Source organism: Colossoma macropomum, unplaced genomic scaffold (genome assembly GCF_904425465.1).
Source record: "Colossoma macropomum unplaced genomic scaffold, Colossoma_macropomum, whole genome shotgun sequence".
NCBI classification, from domain to species: Eukaryota; Metazoa; Chordata; class Actinopteri; order Characiformes; family Serrasalmidae; genus Colossoma; species Colossoma macropomum.
Window position 1 is genome coordinate 16,927,242 of NW_023494810.1, and position 21,472 is coordinate 16,948,713.

At 38.1% G+C, this 21,472-nt stretch overlaps 1 protein-coding gene across 3 annotated transcripts in view; it reads right to left on the minus strand.

Moving 5' to 3' along the window:
- Positions 1-306: 306 nt before the first annotated feature.
- unm_sa1614 (un-named sa1614) overlaps positions 307-21,472 on the minus strand; it is a 94,464-nt gene continuing 73,298 nt past the window's right edge. Inside the window, exons 19-28 of one of the 3 annotated variants that reach the window (XM_036559292.1) lie at positions 19,255-19,370; positions 18,077-18,144; positions 17,423-17,530; positions 13,639-13,870; positions 13,351-13,530; positions 11,734-11,791; positions 11,342-11,433; positions 9,367-9,551; positions 8,161-8,283; positions 307-1,993 (exon numbers count right to left, since the gene is read on the minus strand). In XM_036559292.1, the coding sequence (XP_036415185.1) occupies positions 1,919-1,993; positions 8,161-8,283; positions 9,367-9,551; positions 11,342-11,433; positions 11,734-11,791; positions 13,351-13,530; positions 13,639-13,870; positions 17,423-17,530; positions 18,077-18,144; positions 19,255-19,370 (1,237 nt within the window). In that variant the 3' untranslated portion in view covers positions 307-1,918. Of the gene's footprint in view, positions 1,994-8,160; positions 8,284-9,366; positions 9,552-11,341; positions 11,434-11,727; positions 11,792-13,350; positions 13,531-13,638; positions 13,871-17,422; positions 17,531-18,076; positions 18,145-19,254; positions 19,371-21,472 lie in introns of all 3 variants that reach the window. The other 2 variants (XM_036559293.1, XM_036559291.1) reach the window with 2 other exon arrangements.

Here is a 21,472-nt window from a genome sequence, read left to right on the forward strand (position 1 = left end):
GCATTGCACTTCTCTATTTGTCTTAAAGGGTAACTTCACTGATGTTTAACTCTAAAATTCAATCATATATACATCCAGAACATCTTTATCTAAATGGTTAATTGTAGAGAAGCTTAATGAAGCTTACTTACAATGGTGGTGATAGGAACCTGGGGTCTTACTTGAGAAACATACTTGAATTTCATACCAAATGTGTTCTTAAGAAAAGTACTCAGCATTTGTGTACAACTCATGCGAGAGTATGTCAGCTTGATACACAAACGTGTGCAAGTAACGCACTGTCATTTCATCAGGCTGTTTACTTTCTTTTGCCTTACAGCGTTCTGCACATACTTTTCCACCCTGAATAGATTTTAAAAACTATAGTTTAGGCCAAAGCCTTACTTTTAAACTATATAAAACAGTGTCTCAGTTATCAGGCAGTGAATTCTTAACTATTTCATGTAATAGCTTTCTGAGGTAGTTTTATAGGTATTGAACACGTCAGACATCTGGTTCATATCACCACCACTGTAAACAACACAGTTTCACTAGAATGGAGCACTTCACATAAAACCTCTTTTTTTATCTTCTCTAACCCAAATGATCTAGAAATTTAGAAAAATCTGTGGCATTCCTGTTTAATAATGCAATTAAACCAACTTCACTTGGCAGTGTTAACATTTACTTGTCTTTCCTTTTTCCCTAGACTTGAACATTTTGATACCAACTAGACTTGGGATATGATATACGCATCTTATGTGTTGTCTTAACACTTCTATCTCAGACATTAGGGCTGCACAATTATATATATTGCTTGTTAATTATTACTGCGATATTAGTACATGATAACATCACAGAGGGTTGCTATATGCAAATGAGACTCAACCAATCATATTGTGTCTCATTCACCAATATCTTCCTAAGTTTCTTCTTAAATTTGTTCTTGAGAAAGGTCCTAAGAAAAAGTCTACATCAGATTTATAATGTGTTCCTAGTTAAGAACTGTTTGCACCTTTGTGCTCTTGAGTGTGTGTGGATTCTGTTCTTACCTAAGATCAAATCCCAAATAAGAAAACACTGGCGAATGTCAGAATCTTCCTGAAAACTGCAGAGGTGGTGTTTTAAGAAGAAATTTCTTGCTAACGGCTGGTAAATGAGGCCCATTGTTTTTTTACTGTGAGTATCTTGACCAATCACTGTTCCAGGTGAGTGATTCTGTGGGAGTTTTGAGGAATTAAGGTATTTATGTAATTTAACAAAAGTAAATTATTTAGACCAAAATAATGCAAACTAATCTTTCACCATAATTCCCTAATGTTTTTAATATATTGCAAGGTGTATCTGCAATATGTAGCAATATAATCATAACTCTGGTATTTTGTCCATATTGTGCTAGCCCTAATGTACACTCCTTAAATGGTTCTAATGGTTAATGTACAGTTCTATGAGAAACCTTTAATCGGTATAGAACCTTTGCACGGGACTCTTTAAAGAAGCATCCACTGAAAGGTTATTTAGGGAACCAAAAGTGGTTCCTCTACCAGTCTTATCTGCAAATGGCTGGTGTTAGCTGATCAGAAGCAACAACAGCTTGGGTGGAATGAAAGCCTGCAGCCACACGACCTCTTCGCAGTGAAGATCTGCCACCATTGTTCTATAGCGCTGCTCCAAAGGACTCTATTTAGAAACTTTATTTTTTAAGAGTGTACATGATGACAGATACTCAGCTCTCTTGTGTCTGAAGGGCCTGAACAACCACTGACTGTTACAGATGTTGTGAAGACTTGCTCTGTGTTGTAAAGCTCTCTGTGTCCACTGCATTGCTTTGTAACACTGATTATTCATAATGTGACCAGAAGAGCAGAAGACGTCTCACACTTCTTTCTCTGACTGCTTCCACCGTCTTCCACTTGGTCTCGAACTCCTTTGTCCGGCTTCACTGGGACAGTAATGAGACGAAAGAGGCTGGAAACAGGCCTTTCTTGTCTGGCTGTCCCTCAATGTAGCCGTGCTGGGAAGAAATATTGTTGGCAATGATAAACGGCCTCAGAGGAACATCATACAGTTCAATTTTGAAGAGGAAGCACATTATACAAACATGGCCTGAAGGGAAATAACCCTATAAAAACTCTTCACCCAAAACAAAGGATTCAGGAATGTCTTGGTATCTTAAGATTCTTAGCCATCATTTCACTTTATAATGTTTCTTCCACTCTGCTCTCCCTTTCGCTCCTTTTCCTCTCTTAACTCTCTCTCTGTCTCTCTCTCTCCTTCCTCTCAAGCCTCTTCCTCTCACTGTTCTCTCTCTTTGTCCTGAACTTACCTTCTCCTTCCTTCCTCTCCACTCACTCTTATTCTCTCTCCTTTCCTCTCAACTCTCTCATACTCACACTCTTTTCTTGCTGTCAGCTCTTTCTCTCACTTTCTTTCCCTCCTTCCTCTCTTCCTGTCGCTTTCTCTCTCTTCTTCTTTCTCTCCCCCTTACCTTTCTTTCTCATCTTTCTCTTCGTCCTCAACTCTCTCTCTGCTTCCTATCTCAACTTTCTTTCTCTCTCCTTTCCTCTCAACTGTGGCTCTTTCCTTGCTTCCTGCCAACTCTCTGTTACTTTGCCTCCTTCCCTCTCAATTCTGTCTTCTCTCACACTCCCACTCTTTCCTTACAGTTTCTCTCTCTCTCTCTCTCTCTCTGTCTCTCTCTCTCTCTCTCTCTCTCTCTCTCTCTCTCTCTCTCTCTCTCTGTGCAATGTATTCTTTTGATGGGCCATTCCTGGCCTGCTCTTCAGCGCAGCGGAGCTGCATTTGTGGGGTTTTATTTAAACCCTCTGGAGACGTGTGGATGGTTCTTTCTCTCCAATACGGAGACAGAATAAAACATAAAGAGGCACAAACGGAGTGACCCACGCCAATCATTTCCATCTGTTCCCCGGAGAGAGAAAGGAATACATCTGCACACACAGCATGGCTCTATCAAAGGCTAAACAAGGGCCTCACTGCTTCAACATAAAAACAGCTTCCACTATAATACAGAGGTTGATAAACTATTTGTGAGATACAAATTGAAGTTGGCAGGAAACACAAATCAAATTTGCCAGGAGGATAAATTATTAGAATTTCATTTGCAAGCAACAGAAATGTGCCTGGGCAGCAACTGCCAGGATAAATGTTCTTAAAAGCACACATGATATTCAGCATCATGACTCAGTTTTCATGCAAGACATAAAGTGGTCAAACTGCCCACCTGCATCACTGAATTCTCAACTTAACCCTTAGAAGTCTACAGATATTACTGCCATCTTTCTATACTGTTTAGTATACTATTTATAGTATTTATTTGCACAATTATTAATTTTATTACCAGGTATGTAACAAATTAACATGCCATAGGACTTATACATATCTTATGAACGCAAATAGAACACTTTATTTAAGGGCCAAAGAAAATATACATTACTTTTAACTGTCATTACAGTGTCATGGCATTGTCAAACTGATTCAATTGGCCAATTATAAGAATATACATGACACTTTATGTAAGGGCCAGAGAAAGTATACATAACACTGTCCTTGGATGCCTAAAAATCTTATACGCATAAAAATTATACTCACTTACAGAAACAGTTTACACGATTTTCCACTTACTCCAAATGCAGTTAGCTGCTAATAGTGCACTTCACAGAACTCTTCAGGTAAATAGTCACCAAAATAGTTTGCACAAATACATGCCAAAATCTTCATATACTTGGTTCAAACTACATTGATGAGCTATGTCCACTTGTTTAAAAAAGTTTTAGAAAAATGGCACAGATTTTTTTTGTTTACACATTTAAGTTAATTTTGGAACTACAATAACTAACAGTTCCATTCAACCTTCGAACTCTAGGAGGCTGGAGCACATGATGTAAAACATTGCTACACATATATGTAGCATAAGCACAATAGAACCTAAAGCTTGCTTACAGTAAGAGAGTTAGAAGTTGTATATCAAATAACCTACGGAATTGCAATAACAGAACAAAGAAATCAACAGGTGGTGTGTCACTGTGATGCAGACACATGCAAACTGTAGCTTTTGGGAAATGTTGCAATGGAAATATGTCAAGATTCTGCAGAAGATTCTGTTAAAGTGCTGACCAAATTATGCCAACAAATCTGGAAAACAACTCAATGGCCAGCAGATTAGAAGACGTCAGTTTATATCCCAAACACAAAGAAAGGAGACAACAGTGTGCAAACTATCACACGATTTTCCTAACATCATACACCAGTAAAATTATGCTCAGTATCATTCAGCGCAGACTAGAGCCTTAGATTGCCAGATGTGCAAGGAGGATTCAGGAAAATCAGAGGAACAAAAGACATCATTGTGGATGTTCATTGGATTATTGAAAAAGCCAAGGAGTTCAAGAAGGAAGTAAACATGTTTTTCATTGACTACAGCAAAGCCTTCCATAATGTCAAACACATCAATTATGGAATGTTTTCAGGAAAATGGGAATATTAGCACATCATTCTAAAGGAGTTAGACAAGGCTGCGTACTATCACCATATAAGGAAGGTTAAGGAAGGCCCTAATAAGGAAGGTCAAAGAACAGAGTGAAAAGATGGAACTGTAACTTTGTATGAAGAAAACTAAGGTTATAACAACAGGACATACCACTAACTTTACCACTGCTTGCGAAGACTTGGGAGAGTTCCTTGGACGGGAAACTCATGTGACACACAGATAAACTGAAGACATTTTCTCGAACCAATTCACTGAAAAAAGACTACTATGCTTGGAATAGTTGAAGGTAAAAGAGGAAGAAGACGACCAGCTACAGGATGGAATTATGAACCAGCCATTTAGAGACCTAAAGACCCAAACAGAATGCAGGGTATTCTGGAGAATTACTGTCCATATGGTTGCCAAGAGTCATCACTTAATAACAATAATCATTATATATAGTAAGTAAGCTGCAATACGCAACGTGTATTGCCATTTTTGGCATGTATTTGTGGAAATATTTTGGGAGACTCCATTTCTAAACTGAAGAAGCTGTATTTTTCGCTAAACTATCACTTTAAGGTGCAAAAAATACATAACTGTCAGAACATAGTATCAATATCAAAATCTTCCAGATGATACTGTTATACAATAGATTTCCTTTACAGGGTTGCCATAAACCAGCCTCTTTTGACAAGTTATATGAGAAAATCACCATCATGTGTTTGACATACCAAAAATACACTACAAAGTCACCTGTTGTGTCATTTCTCCCTAGAAAGTGTTATGGCAGCAAAATCAACCTGACATCAAAGTTGACAAAAGCAGCCTGCATGGCAGCTGAAATAAACCTTTACAGGTTTTTATTAGAGTCATGTCAGTTATATCAAAGGCTGATTTTAGTTGTCATGTAGCCTTATGAATGAAGGGCTTACTGCCTTTCAGTAATATGCTGCTCAACTGATTTACATTCTGTATTGACAGGTTTGAATCTGCACCTCTGATTTTTCTGTTTCTGATATGTAATCTCCCCAGACATATCTCCTAAAGTAATGACTTGTACTTAATGGCTGTTTTGACTGATAATTAAATAAAAGAATGGAGGTCTCCAGGGGTTACACTGGTTCATGTCAATGACAAACAGAGCTCCAGGTCCAGTACTATAATTTGATTGAAAAGTAATTTTTTTTCCAATACAGTCTTTGTAAAATCCACTTAATTACCAGATGTGATAAACTGCACTGACAGAAAAACCTTTAAACTGTTTTTGACGAACCCCCCAATACCCCATTCATCAACTGTCAGGGCCTCTGCAGGACCTTTGGATGGTGGATCATTCTCAGTACTGCAGTGACAGTGACATTGGGTTGACGTGTGTGTGTGCGCTACATGGTACAGCAGTGTTAGTGGAGTTTTTAAAAGCTCAGTGTTACCGCTGGGCTTGATAATAGTCCACCCAAAATATCCAGCCAACAGCAAGCTGTAGTACGAAAGTGACCAGTAATGAAGGACTAGAGCAGGGGTCTCAAATCACCTGGGGGCCAATAGCCAGGTAGTATTCTCTAAGGCAGGCTGGTTAAAAATGCAGGGGAAAAAGGGTGAATGTAAACTAAATAACATATATGCTCATTTATGTGCAAATTGTTCTATCCACACAAATCACAAACATTACTACTACTACCACTAATAATAATGATAATAATAATACTTACTATAATAATAAATGCAACACTCTATTTTTGCTCTTTTTGATGTTAATTATCAGTCTAATCTGATTTTATATAGCTTATGTTGGGTCACCAGCCACACTGTCTGGTGGGTGAAGCTGTCAGATAGCTGGTAGCTTGAGACCCCTGGACTAGAGGATGACTTTAGTGGTTGGTATAGTGTAGTGGGTAGCACCTTTGCTTTCTGCGCTGTAGACTGGGGTTCAATCCATGCCTGGGTGAACACCCTACACTATACCCATAAGACTCCTAACACCACCTTCACCTACCTGTGTAAAAATGATCACACTGTGAGCCACTTTACCTGAAACTATGAACATCATCTAGAAGATGAAAAATATTGAAATCCTTCATATCGTCAAGCATGTAGTTGGTTTCAGCGTCGCTCTAAATGTGTTTGGGTAATGTGTTAAACGCTGCTTGCTTATTTTCCGGTACCGTGGTCTGTTTTTTGCACATGTGCTGACTGAGAAATCCAAAAGAAATCTGAGTAATAGTATAGATGCACTGAGAAATCCGATTATAGAGCAAAAATCCAGCTCTCTTTATCAGATTTCTTATTTAGATTTCTAGACCTTACTCCGATCTAGGTCACATTAGTTTGTGAGAAACTCCTGCAAGGTTCTGAAGATCAGAACCACTGATCGGGACTCTTGTTCGTGTGTACAATCTGAAAGTGCATGGTGTTTCATTCAGGGCCAATCGTATAGTGTGTGGACTTTAATGACTAACAACAATCGAGGACAGAAAAACCTGTGAAAAATGTCAGTATGTGTGGGGTCTCTCATGTTTTAGGTTAGGATTTTTTTACTTTTGGTTGGTTTCTATGGGTTTTTTTTTTAGCAGGGCTCTGTTACTCTCACATTTGCCAACTTGAAAACAGAAAAACAGAAAACAGAGATGCTCATTATCTATGTGTTTCACAAAAAAAAAGATAAGAATAAACTTTCCCAGAGGTAAAGTTAGGTTACCAAATTGAATTTAACTGGTCACGTTGCTGGTGCTTGGCCAAAAATATGCTCCATGTAGTAATAAAAGTATCTCTTTGCTATTATTTTATTGCTTGTGTGCCGTTATTATCAGCAGCTCATGCTGCAAGAACGATCTGAGGTTTTATTAAATGTTAAAACAGAGAGATTATGTGGACAGTACAGCTCTGACGTGCACTAAAAGCATACTCTGATGTTGAATTCTCTCATTTGATTTGGATCAATCTAAAAAATGCATTCCCATTAGCAGCGAACTGAATCAGGCCTAGTTTCATGCAATAGGCACAGTTGTACATTTTATCATATATACATTTGAGAGACATATTTGGATCTTACACTATGATGGTGAAAGTTTAAATGAAAAGGATGTTTCAGGCACTAACAGAGAGCATGCCTTGTATCATCGTACACTGTGTGTGTACTTTGGTGAACTTTAGCCATTGCAGTGTCAAATCAACCTAACCAAATGGAAAAAATACAATGTCACAAAAAAAATCTAACTCTGGTGGGAAGCAAACAGGTCTGAAAACAGCCTTGGATGTGGACCATCCAACAATTTTTGCCAAACCACGGTACAGTTCTTTGACCTGAATACGGGTGGAGTGGTCACACGTCAAACACGTACTGAACTAAAGGAAAAGTTCTATAGGCCCAGATAGGCCAAAAACAGGGTCGGTGCAAAAAAGCCTTTAGCTAAGAAGTATTCAAACAGACATTTAGTAAATTCATACAGACTAGAAACTGTGATCCAGGGCATTAGGTCATTTATCACAAACATTTTACACCATATTAGTGAGCTACAGCTCCTTCCACTGAACTTGCCTTACTGTTTGAGAAATGCCCCACCACCCCCCAGCTGAAACTGAGATGATTGTGGTTCTGCTGATGAGTTTTTTGAGTCTAGTGTCTATAGGCCAGCTAGACCCGTGACTTCTAACGGTTAAAGTGAACTGAGACAGCGTATTTGACCGTTACTTACCCACCAATCAGCGTCTTCTTCTGCCAGAACCACCAGTACCTCTCCCTCATTGAATGTGAGCTCATCATGGTGATCAGCCACACAGTCATACATGGCCTTCACTCTCTTCAGCTTTGGCTTTATCTGTAAAACACATTCAAACACTTCAGGCCTGGGTTTAGCACACATCTTTGTTCCTCTTTTGTATTTAGCTGTAGGCAACTGCATGCTACAAGAAGCCTGTCCATACATGCACACTAAACTATGCAGTCTCATTGCTAAACACTTGCTACATTCTTGCATGGTCAGCTAAAGGTCCCCTCATTATTCATCATCCCTTATTCTTATACCTACCATCATACAGTACAGAGCAAAGTCAAAGACTACCTTTCATTTATTTAATTTCCAGTCAAAACAGCCATTAAGTACAAGGTTTTAATTTTTAGCGCCTGGAAACTTTTTAATTTTTTAATTTTTTCACCATCTGATGGTGACAGATTTGGTGGTTTATCAGGTCTTACACAGTTGATAGAAGTCTCATTTTGTTTTTTCACTTATTTTCCTTTGACTTTCATCTCCCTTATGCAAGTGGATAATCTTATATGTCTCTTATATCATATATAATCTTATATAATCTCATATCTCCTCAGATATATCTCCTGAAAAAAATACTTGACTGGTAATTAAATAAAAGAAAGGTGGTCTCCAGGGGTTAATGTCAATAAGAAACAGAGCTAAACTCCAATACTATAATTTGATTGAAATGTACATTGTTTCCAATACAGCCTTTGTAAAGCATTTAATTACCAGATGTGATAAACTGCACTGACAGAAAAACCTTAAAACTGTTTTTTGATGAACACACTATAAATGGTACTTTCTGAACAATGTTTACATGGTACATCCAACATTTTTATAAAAAAAAAAAAACCGAGGAGAATTCAGTTTTCCATGATTTCCATTTTGTCACTAAGTATTTTAAACTGAATCTCTCAGGCTTGTTACAGTTTAGACACTAGAATCAGACTGAAATCAGCACTGATGTGTTTAAATCTGATTTAGAAATAAGGTTATTTTCTTTTATTATAAAGGAAAAAAATAGATCTGCAAATCTTTACTTGGGCAACATTATAAAATGATGAACAATCTACTGAGGCTCTCTGTTGCCCCCACAGCGGCTGCTACACCCCTGTGTGTGAGTAAAATGCAGTGACATGGGACTCTCACCATAGTGCGTCTGGGTAGTGGGTGTGGGGCGCTGGGGCAGGAAGATGCAGAGCTTCCGTTGGAGTCCAGGCTAAAGGATCTAGGGGAAGTGGGGGACAGGGCCTGGGCATGACGGCCTGAACTGCTAGACTGTGGAGTCTGATACAGGAAGTGGCAACTGCTGCCCTCCCCATCTGCTCGAAAACCTGCAAAAAGACAGCAGAGCTGTTAGGCCACTTCCTTCCTTTTGTTTTCTTACACGTTCAACTCAGCTTCTTCGGAAGCTTGATATGAATAGGATAGTTTGGATTTGAAATAAAAGGAAGAGGCCTTACATGAAAAATTCCTCATTGTTCTGTCTGCACTTTCTTTTTCACATATAATGTAATGAGCCAAACTATTCACACTGCCCGTCACTACCATTTGAGCTGTTCTCCAGCTTGCTGGTGTTTGGCAAGTAAGTGTATGTGGGCCTTTGGTGACACTTAAATATGGCATTTTTCTGTAAATTTTAGTTCACAGTTTCTATTTACTTTTAAAATACTTTTTAGTTTAACATGCTGAAATGTTAAATTCAGCAAACAGTAACTGTGAATTAAAATGTGCAGAAGTGTGTTCTCCGCAGAGGATGTGTTAACTAATTTTTGCGTAGAAAATCAACAAAACGTAATTTGAACAAGGTCACCTAAACTTTTTTGCACATGACCATATACTTAGTAGCCTTAACCAACAGTTGATGGTGCTACTAAAGCTAACTAACAAAACCATCATGTCATAAGGACCACAACAAAGGAGACCTTTCTTTACATTATGAGATAAAAAATGTATGTTAAATAACGACGTTAACAATCCTTATAAAAATTAGGTGCGGGCGATATGGCAAAAATATAATCACGATATTTCAAGACATTTCATGATACACTATATGCATCACAATATTTAGTTTAATATACAAATACAAATGCAATCAACAACTGTGAGTACAATGATTTTTATTTAAGGTTTCACATGCCATGCTGCACTAAATTCAATTAAACAGGACTATTAGGCTCTCTTTGTAATAAAACATGCAGTTGGTCATTGTTAGGCGTTGCCTTCAGTGTGTCTTTGTTGTGTTAGACCCGTTTTATCATTTCAAGAGTTGAATTCCAGTGCATGGGTACGTCCTGGACAAGTGTCTCCTCCTCTTGACCATGAGAGGCTTGCTGAACTTTCGACTCTGCTGCGTTTGCAGGACCAGAGCCGGTCTGGCAGGACTGTGTTTTATATGTCTGACTATTTTACAGCACTTGGCTAAAGCATGGACAAAGCCACTGTCACAGAGAGCCACTGTGATCACCCTCTGTATAATGTGAGCTGCACAAGGAAAGGTAGATTCTTTGCTGCCTCGATCATATTGCACGTGCTATCTGTTCCTACAGTGGTGATCTTTAGTCATCCAGTTCCAGACAGAACTTTAATTTTATCCAAACTTCCACCTGGAAGCTTTTTAAAACGAAACTTGCCATTCAGCACACAAGGGGATGTTTCCTCAGTCATTGTGTTATCTATGTTTGCGCCTTTCAGCAAATCCACACAGAAATTACGGGAGGAAGTCAGGGTCAAACTTGATGGTGATATGATTAATCTTGAGCATAACGCATTAAAGTTGACAGCCCTACAGAAAACACCTGACAAATATTCATGGCAGACATTCAAAATGCAACGTTATATAAAACTATAGGTAATATATCATCCCGTAACCACCTAATGACTGTTTACAATTATTTTACATTTATTTTGCATAGTTTAACCATATCAACCATATTAAACACTCCATATCAAAAATGGTCATTTCAGCCACAGTCACAGTGTTACCACCAGGCTAATCTTCATCCAACGTTAAAGGACACAATGAACCTATTTAAACCTATTTAAACCACACACACACAATCCAAGCAACAGAGCATAGAAAAAAAATACACCACACACAAAAAAAAACAGCATGAAAACCCACCAGAAATGAATGAAGGCCTGGTGTGCTCACCTCGCTCAGGCAGCTCAGACAGAGAGTTTAGTGCTGTCATGGTGTACTTGGGTGACCCTGAGCTGAAACAAACTTATTATCAGCAATTACATTTTTAAGGTTTGATATACCAAAGTATATTGCTCGATTTAAGTAAAAAGAGATAGAAAGCATGTGATTTGTTCATATATTGAGATCTACATGATCCACAACTGTACAAGTGTAAAAATTTTAGTGTGTAACAAAATAATCATATAAAGCCTTTAAAATCCATGCACATTATGACGAGTATGTAACTCTAGAGTAAAGAGTGATGATTCACTATCTCACCACTAGAGGCCAGAATTGACTTAATCTATGAAGGTGCAGGCACTTACACACACTTTTGAACAGATGAATCGTGACTGCTGAAGCCTCGAGGACTCGCCGGGACTCCATAATCTACCCAAAAAAGGCAGAAACATTAAGACATTAGCTGTGTCAGGCAATCTAGAGTGGCGAAAACACAAAAAATGTGACACATCATCTGTCTCAGGACTGAGAGAAAGAACCACTTTTGATTGTGTAGTAACTGCAAAGCCTTAATGAAGTTATGTGTATTAAAATAAAAAAAACTATTCTAAATAATAAAATCTTTGAGATGTAAAACTTTAAGATGTAAAAGTCACTGAGACTATGATGTGAAATGGGAATTACAGAGAAACCTACTGAAACTTACTGTTCATTTGCTAAATCTGACATACTGGAAAAAAATAAAACACCAAAATGTGGCTTATGCAAAATGTATAGCACATTTAATATTTTAATATTAGTTAATATGTACTAAGTTAATTCGTACATATATTTTTATATAAAAACATGTATTCTAACTCTGCATACTATACTCTGCATTATATATACATTCTTTTTAAGTTTTCATATGTCGATAATGGTGGTAAAATGTTGGTAAATCTAAAAAAACATTCCGGTTTTTAATGAAGTGCTGTCTGAGGGGTCAAAGGTCACAGGCGTTCAGTTGTAGTTTTTAGGCTTGCTTTTAACACATAGTGATTTTTCTGTATTCTGTGAATCTCTTGATGATATTCTGCAACTTTAAGGGTGAAATACATGAAATCCTTGAAAACACTTATTTAGGAATGTTTTTATTAAACATTTGGACTATTTGCTAATACATTTTTTGCTTGAGACCTTTCCTGGATGCTTCTGTTATACCATTATAACATATTATCTCTTATCAAAAGTTTTCTGGACATTTAACAACATTCCAGGTCCCTGTCTCAACATGATGATGGCATTAATTTCAGAATTAACATACATTTACGAAAAAAAAACAATAAAGTATATAAGATAAATACCTTGTCTTTGTAAGATAAACATCTTGTCTTTGTCCTGTTTTTGTTTTTATACAATTAAAGATGGATTTACAAATCACTGCTTTCTGTTTTTATTTGCATTTTACCTACTTTTTTGGATTTGGTCTTGTACTACACCCCACATGTGCCTCATACATAAATGTATGAAAAATACATCAATGTATGACATGTATCTTATGTCAAACAAGCTATGTCAAAACTACTGTAAACCTATTTTGTGTAATAGTTTTCTGTGAGGAAGCTTTTAGAGGGCTTCAGATGGCTGGTTCCTGTCACCAACACTGTGAACAATTCTGACCCGTTATGTTTCTCTAGAATGAATGAAATTTCACATCAATCAACTAAGAATGACTTTGTTAACATCTTAACGGTTTAATTACGCAGACATTTTGAGAAACCTGTGGCATTTCCTTAAACTCCACTTTCTGAAGTGTGAACTTGCCAGCACAAAGTGATTTACCCAAAAAAGGCCAAAATGTTAAGTTAAATGTAGGCACTACATTCCCAAACTAGCATATCATTGTTGTGGTAATAAAACATTTCTGATATGCTAACTTTCTAGCAAAAAGAAAAAACTTTTCAATAGGAAAGTTTAGCTGTGTGTGCGCAGGGTGCGCATGCATTTACCAGCATGTCCTGGCCGTGAGCCTCCATGTGGACTGAGAGGAACCTGAGGAGACGGCTCAGAATACGTCCGCTTGTGTCGAATCACCAGCGGAGGAGGAGGAGTTCTCTTCTTACTGAAGCTGGCCTCTGTCCACCCATCCGGGGGACTGACCGGGGGAGGAGGGGGAGGAACATTCGGAGCTGAAGAGAAGAGAAGAGAGAAGAGCAGAGGAGAGGAGAGGAGCTTCACTTTGTTACTTTTTCATAAATTTAACAGACAAAATGATTGTGATAAGAACTGTTTCTCACCACGGGCTCTAGGTGGTAGTGGTGGTGCGGGAGATGATGGTGGGGGAGGTGGGGGACTGTCCAGGCTGCGTGTCTGAGGACTGGGGCTACAGTATGCTTCTCGTTTGTGTTCGCCTCGCCCCAGAGCAAGCCGGCGGCCCACGCTGAATATACCCCCCGCACCACGTTCCTGAGATCCGCTGTGGTAAAGGCTGAAAGGCCTACTTGACCGGTCCTTCTTCACTGGACCTGACTGCAGATAAAACCATGCAGCCACCAGAGAGATAAATCAGCTTACAACTGAAGCTCAGTCAAATGAGACACAGGAAAAATATGTATCTGGCATACTATATTCAAATGGCAACGCTTTATTCAAATAATGAAGAAACTCACTTACACTGAACATTCAAGAATTACTACAGTAGCTTGCAAACAAGGCAGGAAGTGACCTGAACTTTTATTTAATTGATAAAAGTACAAATAAATTACTTTTAATGTTTAGGCTGACCAGCCTTGTGCTGTATTTTGTAAATATAAACAAATTTTGAATTTGATGCTTGTAACACTTTCAAAAAAAAGTTGGAACGGGGCAAAATAAGAGTGAAAAGTTTGTAGTATATTCAAGTTACACCATTTTGAAACATTCCACAATAAGCAGGTGAATTCGTAACAGGTGAGGGTATCATGATTGAGTATAAAAGGAGCATCAACAAATGGCTCAGTCTTTGCAAACAAAAATGGATCATGGCTCAACACTTCGTCTCAAACTTCGTGAGAGAATTGTCCAATAGTCCAAAAAGATTTCTCAGTGCAATATTGCAAAATATTTAGGTCTTTCACCATCTACTGTACATAATATTGTGAAACGATTCAGGGAATCTGGAGAAATCTCAGTCTGTCAAGGGCAAGGCCGGAAACCACTATTTAAATGTATGTGACCTTCGAGCCCTCAGACGGCACTGCATGAGAAACCATCATGCTGCTGTGTTAAATATAGTCACATGGGCTAAAGAGTACTTTGGAAAACTGTTGTCACTTAACACAGTCTGTCAGTGCATCAAGAAATGCAACTCTATTACACAAACTTGTTTTTTGGGAAAAACAGACATTGAGTTCTCCATGCCAAAGACAAAACAGACCATCCAGACTTTTAACAGTGAAATATGCAAAAGCCAACATCTGTCATGGATTGGGTGACACAGCATAGGTGACTTGTATATGTGTGAAGGAACTATTGATGTGGAGGTGTATATTGGGATTTCAGAGAGACATCTGCCATTAAGACGATGTCTTTTCCCAGGAAGTCCATGGTTATTACAGCAAAACAATGCTAGGCCTGTGGTATGCGTGTGCTTGACTGGCCTTCCAGTCCAGATCTTTCTCCCATTGAAAATGTATGTCGAATCATAAAGTGGTGAATCAGATGACGACAACCATGGACTGTTGAGCAGCTTACGTCTTGTATCAAGAAAGCCTGGGCAAAAATTCCACTTGCTAAACTGCAACAATTAACATCCTCAGTTCCCAAATGAACAAAAAGTATAATCAAAAGGAAAGGTGATCTAACACAGTGCTAAAAATGCTTCTGTCCTAACTTTTTTTGAGTGTATTGCAGGCATCAAATTCTAAATTTGTTTATATTAACCAAATACAATTAATTTGGTCAATGAAAACATTTGAAATCTTAGTATGTTTGACAGTTAAATAAAGGTTTAAGAGAATTAACAAATTACAGATTCTTGTTTTTACTGCATTTTACAAAATTTCCCAACTTTTCAGGAAACGGGGTTTGTATTTTCACACCCACAAAAACAAAGTAACCTAGGATCATTTCAACACAGTTGCCCTCGAAAAACACTGCAAGCATTCATGAAAATGCATGATTATGAAAACTGAAAACACTGCAATGTTTTTACACCATCCCATCTCCATTCCTTTTTCTGACTACACTGAATATGCTAGGCTATTGGGTTCAGTGTTGTATGCTATTACAAAAGGACAAGAGGCAACACTGCAGAAATACAACATTATCTGTTTGAACCTCAGACTGCTTCTGTTTACCAAAACTAGTAAATTTTTGATGTTTCAAATTTAAGATAACCTTAACTTTTAACTTAGCTAGGTGGTTAACTGCTAGTATCTACCTTATTTTTCACCTGACCGCTGTATTTCGAGATTATTGTCAGAATATTTGGTCGGGGAACAGAAGTGTTCATTACTGTTTGAGCTAAGTCAAGGACCAAGTTATTTTATGTTCCATGAAATGTTTCTAAGGTGTTTCTGGGACAACATGCAGTTTGTAACTCTCACTCCAGCTGAGTGAAACTGAAAGGACAGCAAGGACAGCATAAACTTATCAAGAAAGCACACTGGTTTAAAAGACCTGAATGTGGCTTCATAATCATTGCTGGAAACAGCTGTTATTGTTGAAATCTGTGCCCATAAAATACAACCAAATTGAGAACTGCCAGTTGAACAATACTGGTTACTGCTAACTGGTTTACACATTATATTATCTGTAAATGGATCTTGCCTTTGCTAGACATGACTGAGCAGGTTAGCAGAAAGCTATCAGGCTAAAGGTCCAATAATAAAAGACTTTCAGTTTAAGCCCTCACAGAGGGAGTTACTTTAAAACTGAGACATACGAAGTAAAGAATACGCCGCTATTATGCCTTTTATGATCTTACAATGTCTTTATTTAAAATAGAGCTAATATCAAAATCCAACGTAATACTAAGCTAACCCACTAGCCTGGCAAGTTAAAAAAAATATAAGTGACTGAACAGATTTCTACATTTTACATAGTGTAATGGTACTACTTTATTGTTTTATGCCTGTACTTCAACTTGTGAACAAAATCAAAAAGTTGAAATGAAATGACTTTATTACCATAAAGTAATTTGCATAGGCTATGAATAGAATCCTCTGGCTAAAGCTTTTCTCTCATGCAGGCTCAGGTTTCTGTTGACAGATTGATTTTAAACAGCACAAAAGCATCCCAATAATAAAGATTATTTACATTTTTATTTACTCCCACATTTCTATCATGTTTGATATTCTTGGCTTTTAACATATTTAACACATGTAGTATGAAGTTCTGTGCATAAGCCACTTAAAGCATCATGGGACATATGAATAAGGTGGATACTAGCCTGCACAAGGTAGATACTAGCCCCCCCTAATTTAGCCAATTGCTAGGTCTCCCCCTTTCTCTCAACACTACCAAGCGCTGAGGTTGACTGGTGCCAATTCTTTTATCTTAGCTAACAGATGCCCGTGTTGGCTAGCATTACCTGGAGTGATGGGGGAGAGAGAGGCCCAACATACCCACCCTGAGAAAATGAGGTTAAATATGCGCTCTTTGTCTTCCAGTCACAGATGGCTGTGGCCAGGAGATCAAACTCACAAACACAAACACACAATAGGACCAGCACCTAGGTGGTTGCACCACCTCAGGAGCCCCATTTGCATTGTCCTTACTGTTAGACTACTAACTGCACTGCCCATTACTAACGTGATTGGCATTAGCTATGTTAGCAAAGATCATTATAGGTATAATCTTATTTTCGTGATATCCACAATCTCTTATGTACCACCCCACCAATCATTTTATACGACAGTTTTTTCAATGGTAAACACTGAATGGTAACAACTCTGACCAATATAATCTACTTAACCATAATAGGCCACCCAAAAGGAGCCAACCATCTAAAAAGCACATCTCTGAAGCACTTAACCAGCATAGTAGGGATGAGGGTGACTACCTGAGGCTTAAAATTATTAGTAAAATATAAAGTCTGACCTTGTCTTCCAGCTCATCGTCACTTTCATACAAATCGTCCTGCCGCAGTCTCCACTCATACTCCACATGGATGTGCATGTTAAACTGATTGTTCTGAGATTGCTGGATCTGAACAGTAAACACAACAATTAATCACACTTCAGAACAGCTAAATCATTGACCAGTTTGTTCTTCGGGGGAATGATTTACATTGATCTACTGTAGCAGTCAAAACCTGACAGAAAGGGTTTTTTTATTTTCTTTGACATTTAGGTCTAAAGGCTTATGCTTAAATGTTCCAAATTTTTAAGTAACTCAATTTCACATTTAAAAAATGCACCCCACTCCGAACAGGTAGTTACATTTTAAAATCTAGTGAAATTTACAGTGCTACTCATTATATTCATTGATAGAGCTGAAATCATTATCATAGTAATTACTATAAGTCTTGTTAAGAGTTTGTTAGTGGAAGGTGTGTCCTTGTGAGCCAATCAGCTGTGTTGTGCAGTATGATCTGAAGTCTGAATAGTCCTATTTGCTATTTCATTTGCAGCATTATTTGCAGTATTATTCTAAAATATGTACAAAGGTAAAATAAAAAAAACACTTTGAGCAGATGTGTTTTGAAAGGTACTGTAAGTTGTAATAGAAGAAATGAAACCCTGTGCAGCATACCAGTTCTTCACAGTGCGTATGCTTCAGTCTTCTAGCGATGTCCAGAGCAGTCTCTCCGTTTTCGTTTTCTATATGAACAGAACAATTACCATCAACTCCCTCTCAACATCATCTTTCACGCTCTATAATTAACTTCTCACAATCAGCCAACAGTCCAAGTCTGTTTACAAGGCAATGAGCCTCATTTCTGAAGAAGACGGCATTTGCTATTCAGCTATGAGAGACTTTACATTCAGATGAGGACATGGAAACTGCATTATATTCCCTTTCACATAAACATTCATTGTCACCATAAGCTTTTCTGAGTATATGGTTGACGTTCTAAGTACTTCCAAGACACTGACCATCGGATGTTTAATTAAAAACAGGTTTATACAATAAGTGCCATACTGTGAAAGGCTCTGCTCTATTGTCATCAGATTGTGAGTCTAAATCCTGAAAAAAATTGTACTAATACTTTGCTTTGCACTGAATTTGTGACATACACCATATACAACAAAACATAATATCTGAATTTTATGGAGTAAAAGATCTATGAAGTAAAATAACTAACAGATTAGCAGAATGAACAGCTAAAGAACGAGCAGCAATAGCATAAACAGCTCTAGAATGAACAGTAATAGAAAGAATAATAACAGAATGAACATCTATAGAAAGAGCAGTTATAGAAAAAACAGGTACAAAATGAACTGCAACAGAATGAATAGTTAAAGAATGAGCAGCTATAGAATGATCAGTCATAAAATAAACATTTACAGAATGAATAATTACAGAATAGTTCCAAAATGAACAGCTACAGAATAAGCAGCTATAAAATGAACAGCCACAGAAAGAATAGTTACAGAATGAACAGCTATTATATGAACAGTTATTAAGTAAAAACCTATAGAATGAACAGCTACAGAATAAGCAGCTATAGAAACAACAGTTGTGGAATGGACAGCTACAGAATATAGGTCACTTGTATCATGATGAAAAGCTATAGCTCACAACAGAAGAAACAACAGTTACAGAAGGAACAGCTATAGAATGAGCAGCTATAGAAACATAGGTTCCATGTGTATCATCAAAATGTCTTCAAGTAATATGATATTACACTTTTGCCATATTGCCCAGCTCTATTAGTGAAATGAAATGCAGTGTGAAATAACGGTGGAGATGAAGGTGTTTTTACTCACTGATATGTGTGTTGGCCTTGGCCCTCAGCAGGAGCTTAAGGCACTCAGTTTTATTGTGCAGGCAGCAGTAATGCAGTGTAGTGTTCCCCCGCACTGTCTGCGCATCCAGATTATTACTGAAACAAACATTGTAAACACCCCAGATTATTACTAAAAACACTGTGAACACACTGGATTATTAGTGAGACAAACAAGGTAAAGACACTTGATTATTACAAAAACAAACACAGTAAACACACCAGAGTATTACTTAAACAAACACAGTAAGCCTTAGGTTATTTCTGAAACAAACACAGTAAACAAACAGATCATTACCGAAACAAATAACTGTAAACACAGCAAATTATTACTAACACAAATACTGTAAACACACCTAATTATTACTAATACAGGCACAGTAAATACGATAATTTGCTGAGACAATGTAAACACACTAGAACATTACTGAAAAACACTGTAAGCACTTCAGATTATAACTGAAATACTGTAAACACACAAGATTATAACTAAAACAAATACTGTAAACACATCAGATGATTACTAAAACAAACACTGTAAGCACACCAGCACACAGGAGATTTTTTCCTCTCTCTTGCTGTCTGTGCTTTCTTTTTCTCATCTGCCCCTCTGTCTTGTACTCTCCTCTCTCAGTCTTTGTCTTTCTTTCTTTTTCTATCTCTTCCTCCCTCTCACTCTCTTCACTCTCTACCCTCTTTCCCTTCAAGCTACAATCAGGTTCAGACAGACGTTCACCCAAAATGGACAATGCCTTAGGAAATTTAGCCTCCAATGTTGTGTCTACTGGAGCTGCTGAGTGTCCAGATGGTCTTTCACGTCTTCTGTCAGGCATTATAAAGTTTGAAAATGGCTGACCTCACTCTCCTCACTTTCAGCAGAGGCCCTGAGTGGCCGTGCATGTGGCTTAGTGGTACATGAAACAATATATAAGACATGTAGAGAGATCTCTGATCAACATACAGTAGATCTGTAACTAGAGCCAACACACTGAGTCTCATTCACCAATATATTAAGTTTTTCTTTTAAATTTGTTCTTGAGAAAGGTCCTAAGGAAAAGTCTGAACCGCAGAACTGTTGGCACCTTTGTATTCTTGAATGCGTATATTCTGTTCTTACCTAAGAACAAATCCCAAACAGGAAAACACTGGCGAATGTCAGAATCTTTATGACAACTGCATAAGTGGGTTTTAAGGAGAAATTTCTTATTCAGAACAGTTGATGTATGAGACCCACTGTTAGTCAAGATTACAATATTGACCTTTGCAATACCAATATCATAGAGGGTTTATCAGTCACATCGTTTATTATTGTCTGAGCATCCTGAACAACCACATTTCCAGATGAGAGTGATTTGATTAATCAAGGTATTCATGTTATTCAACAAAAGTAGGCATGTGCGTAGAATAAGATGTGGGAAAGGCCAATGCTCTTTCATTGAACTGGCAGCAAGAGAGAACTGCTGCTCAGTGCTGCTGAAATGGCCAAGAGAGCAGTCTGGTCACTTCTACCCATACACTTTCTCCTGATGGTAGGCTCTAACGCTCCACCAACTACCCCACAGGCCAGCACAGAATCGCAAAAATAACACATAACAACTTATTCCCAAAGAACGTGCTTCCCAAGAGCCACCTCACATGGCTGCTCTGTATGGCCACACCTCCCGCGTTCCCACGGCAGAGTGAACCAGCAGCGGGAAGCTACATTAACTTGGACAAAATAATGCAGACGAGCTCTTGAAAGGCACAGATGTCTAAGTGTTGGACCTATCGTAGAGAGCTAGGAAGTTCGGCCCCCAATGGCTGGAAGTCCAAGACAGCATAGTTGGCCTCGCCCTCTATTAGCCTCCCTCTCCCCCCATGACTTGGCATGATGGTAGTAAATGTGGTCTGTAGGCCTGTTATCTACTGTAACAGAACTGGCAGTAAGTGTTCTTCTTCAAGTGCATTAAGCTGTCCGATGACAATGTGTTGGCTGGCATCACATGCTAGGAAACATGCAAAGCTTCACCAACCTAGCTTGGTAGCATTGAGTGAAGGGCAAACTGGAAGAAAAACTGGTTTGGTTAGCATACCCTGAAAGAAGCTAAAGACATATTCTTATTTCATACTAGACAAAGCTTACTTCTGCTTTGTCTACCTTGGATTGTTGAATAGCCAAGCTGTTTGACATGGCAAGTGTAGAGAGCAAGCTTTGGCTGGAA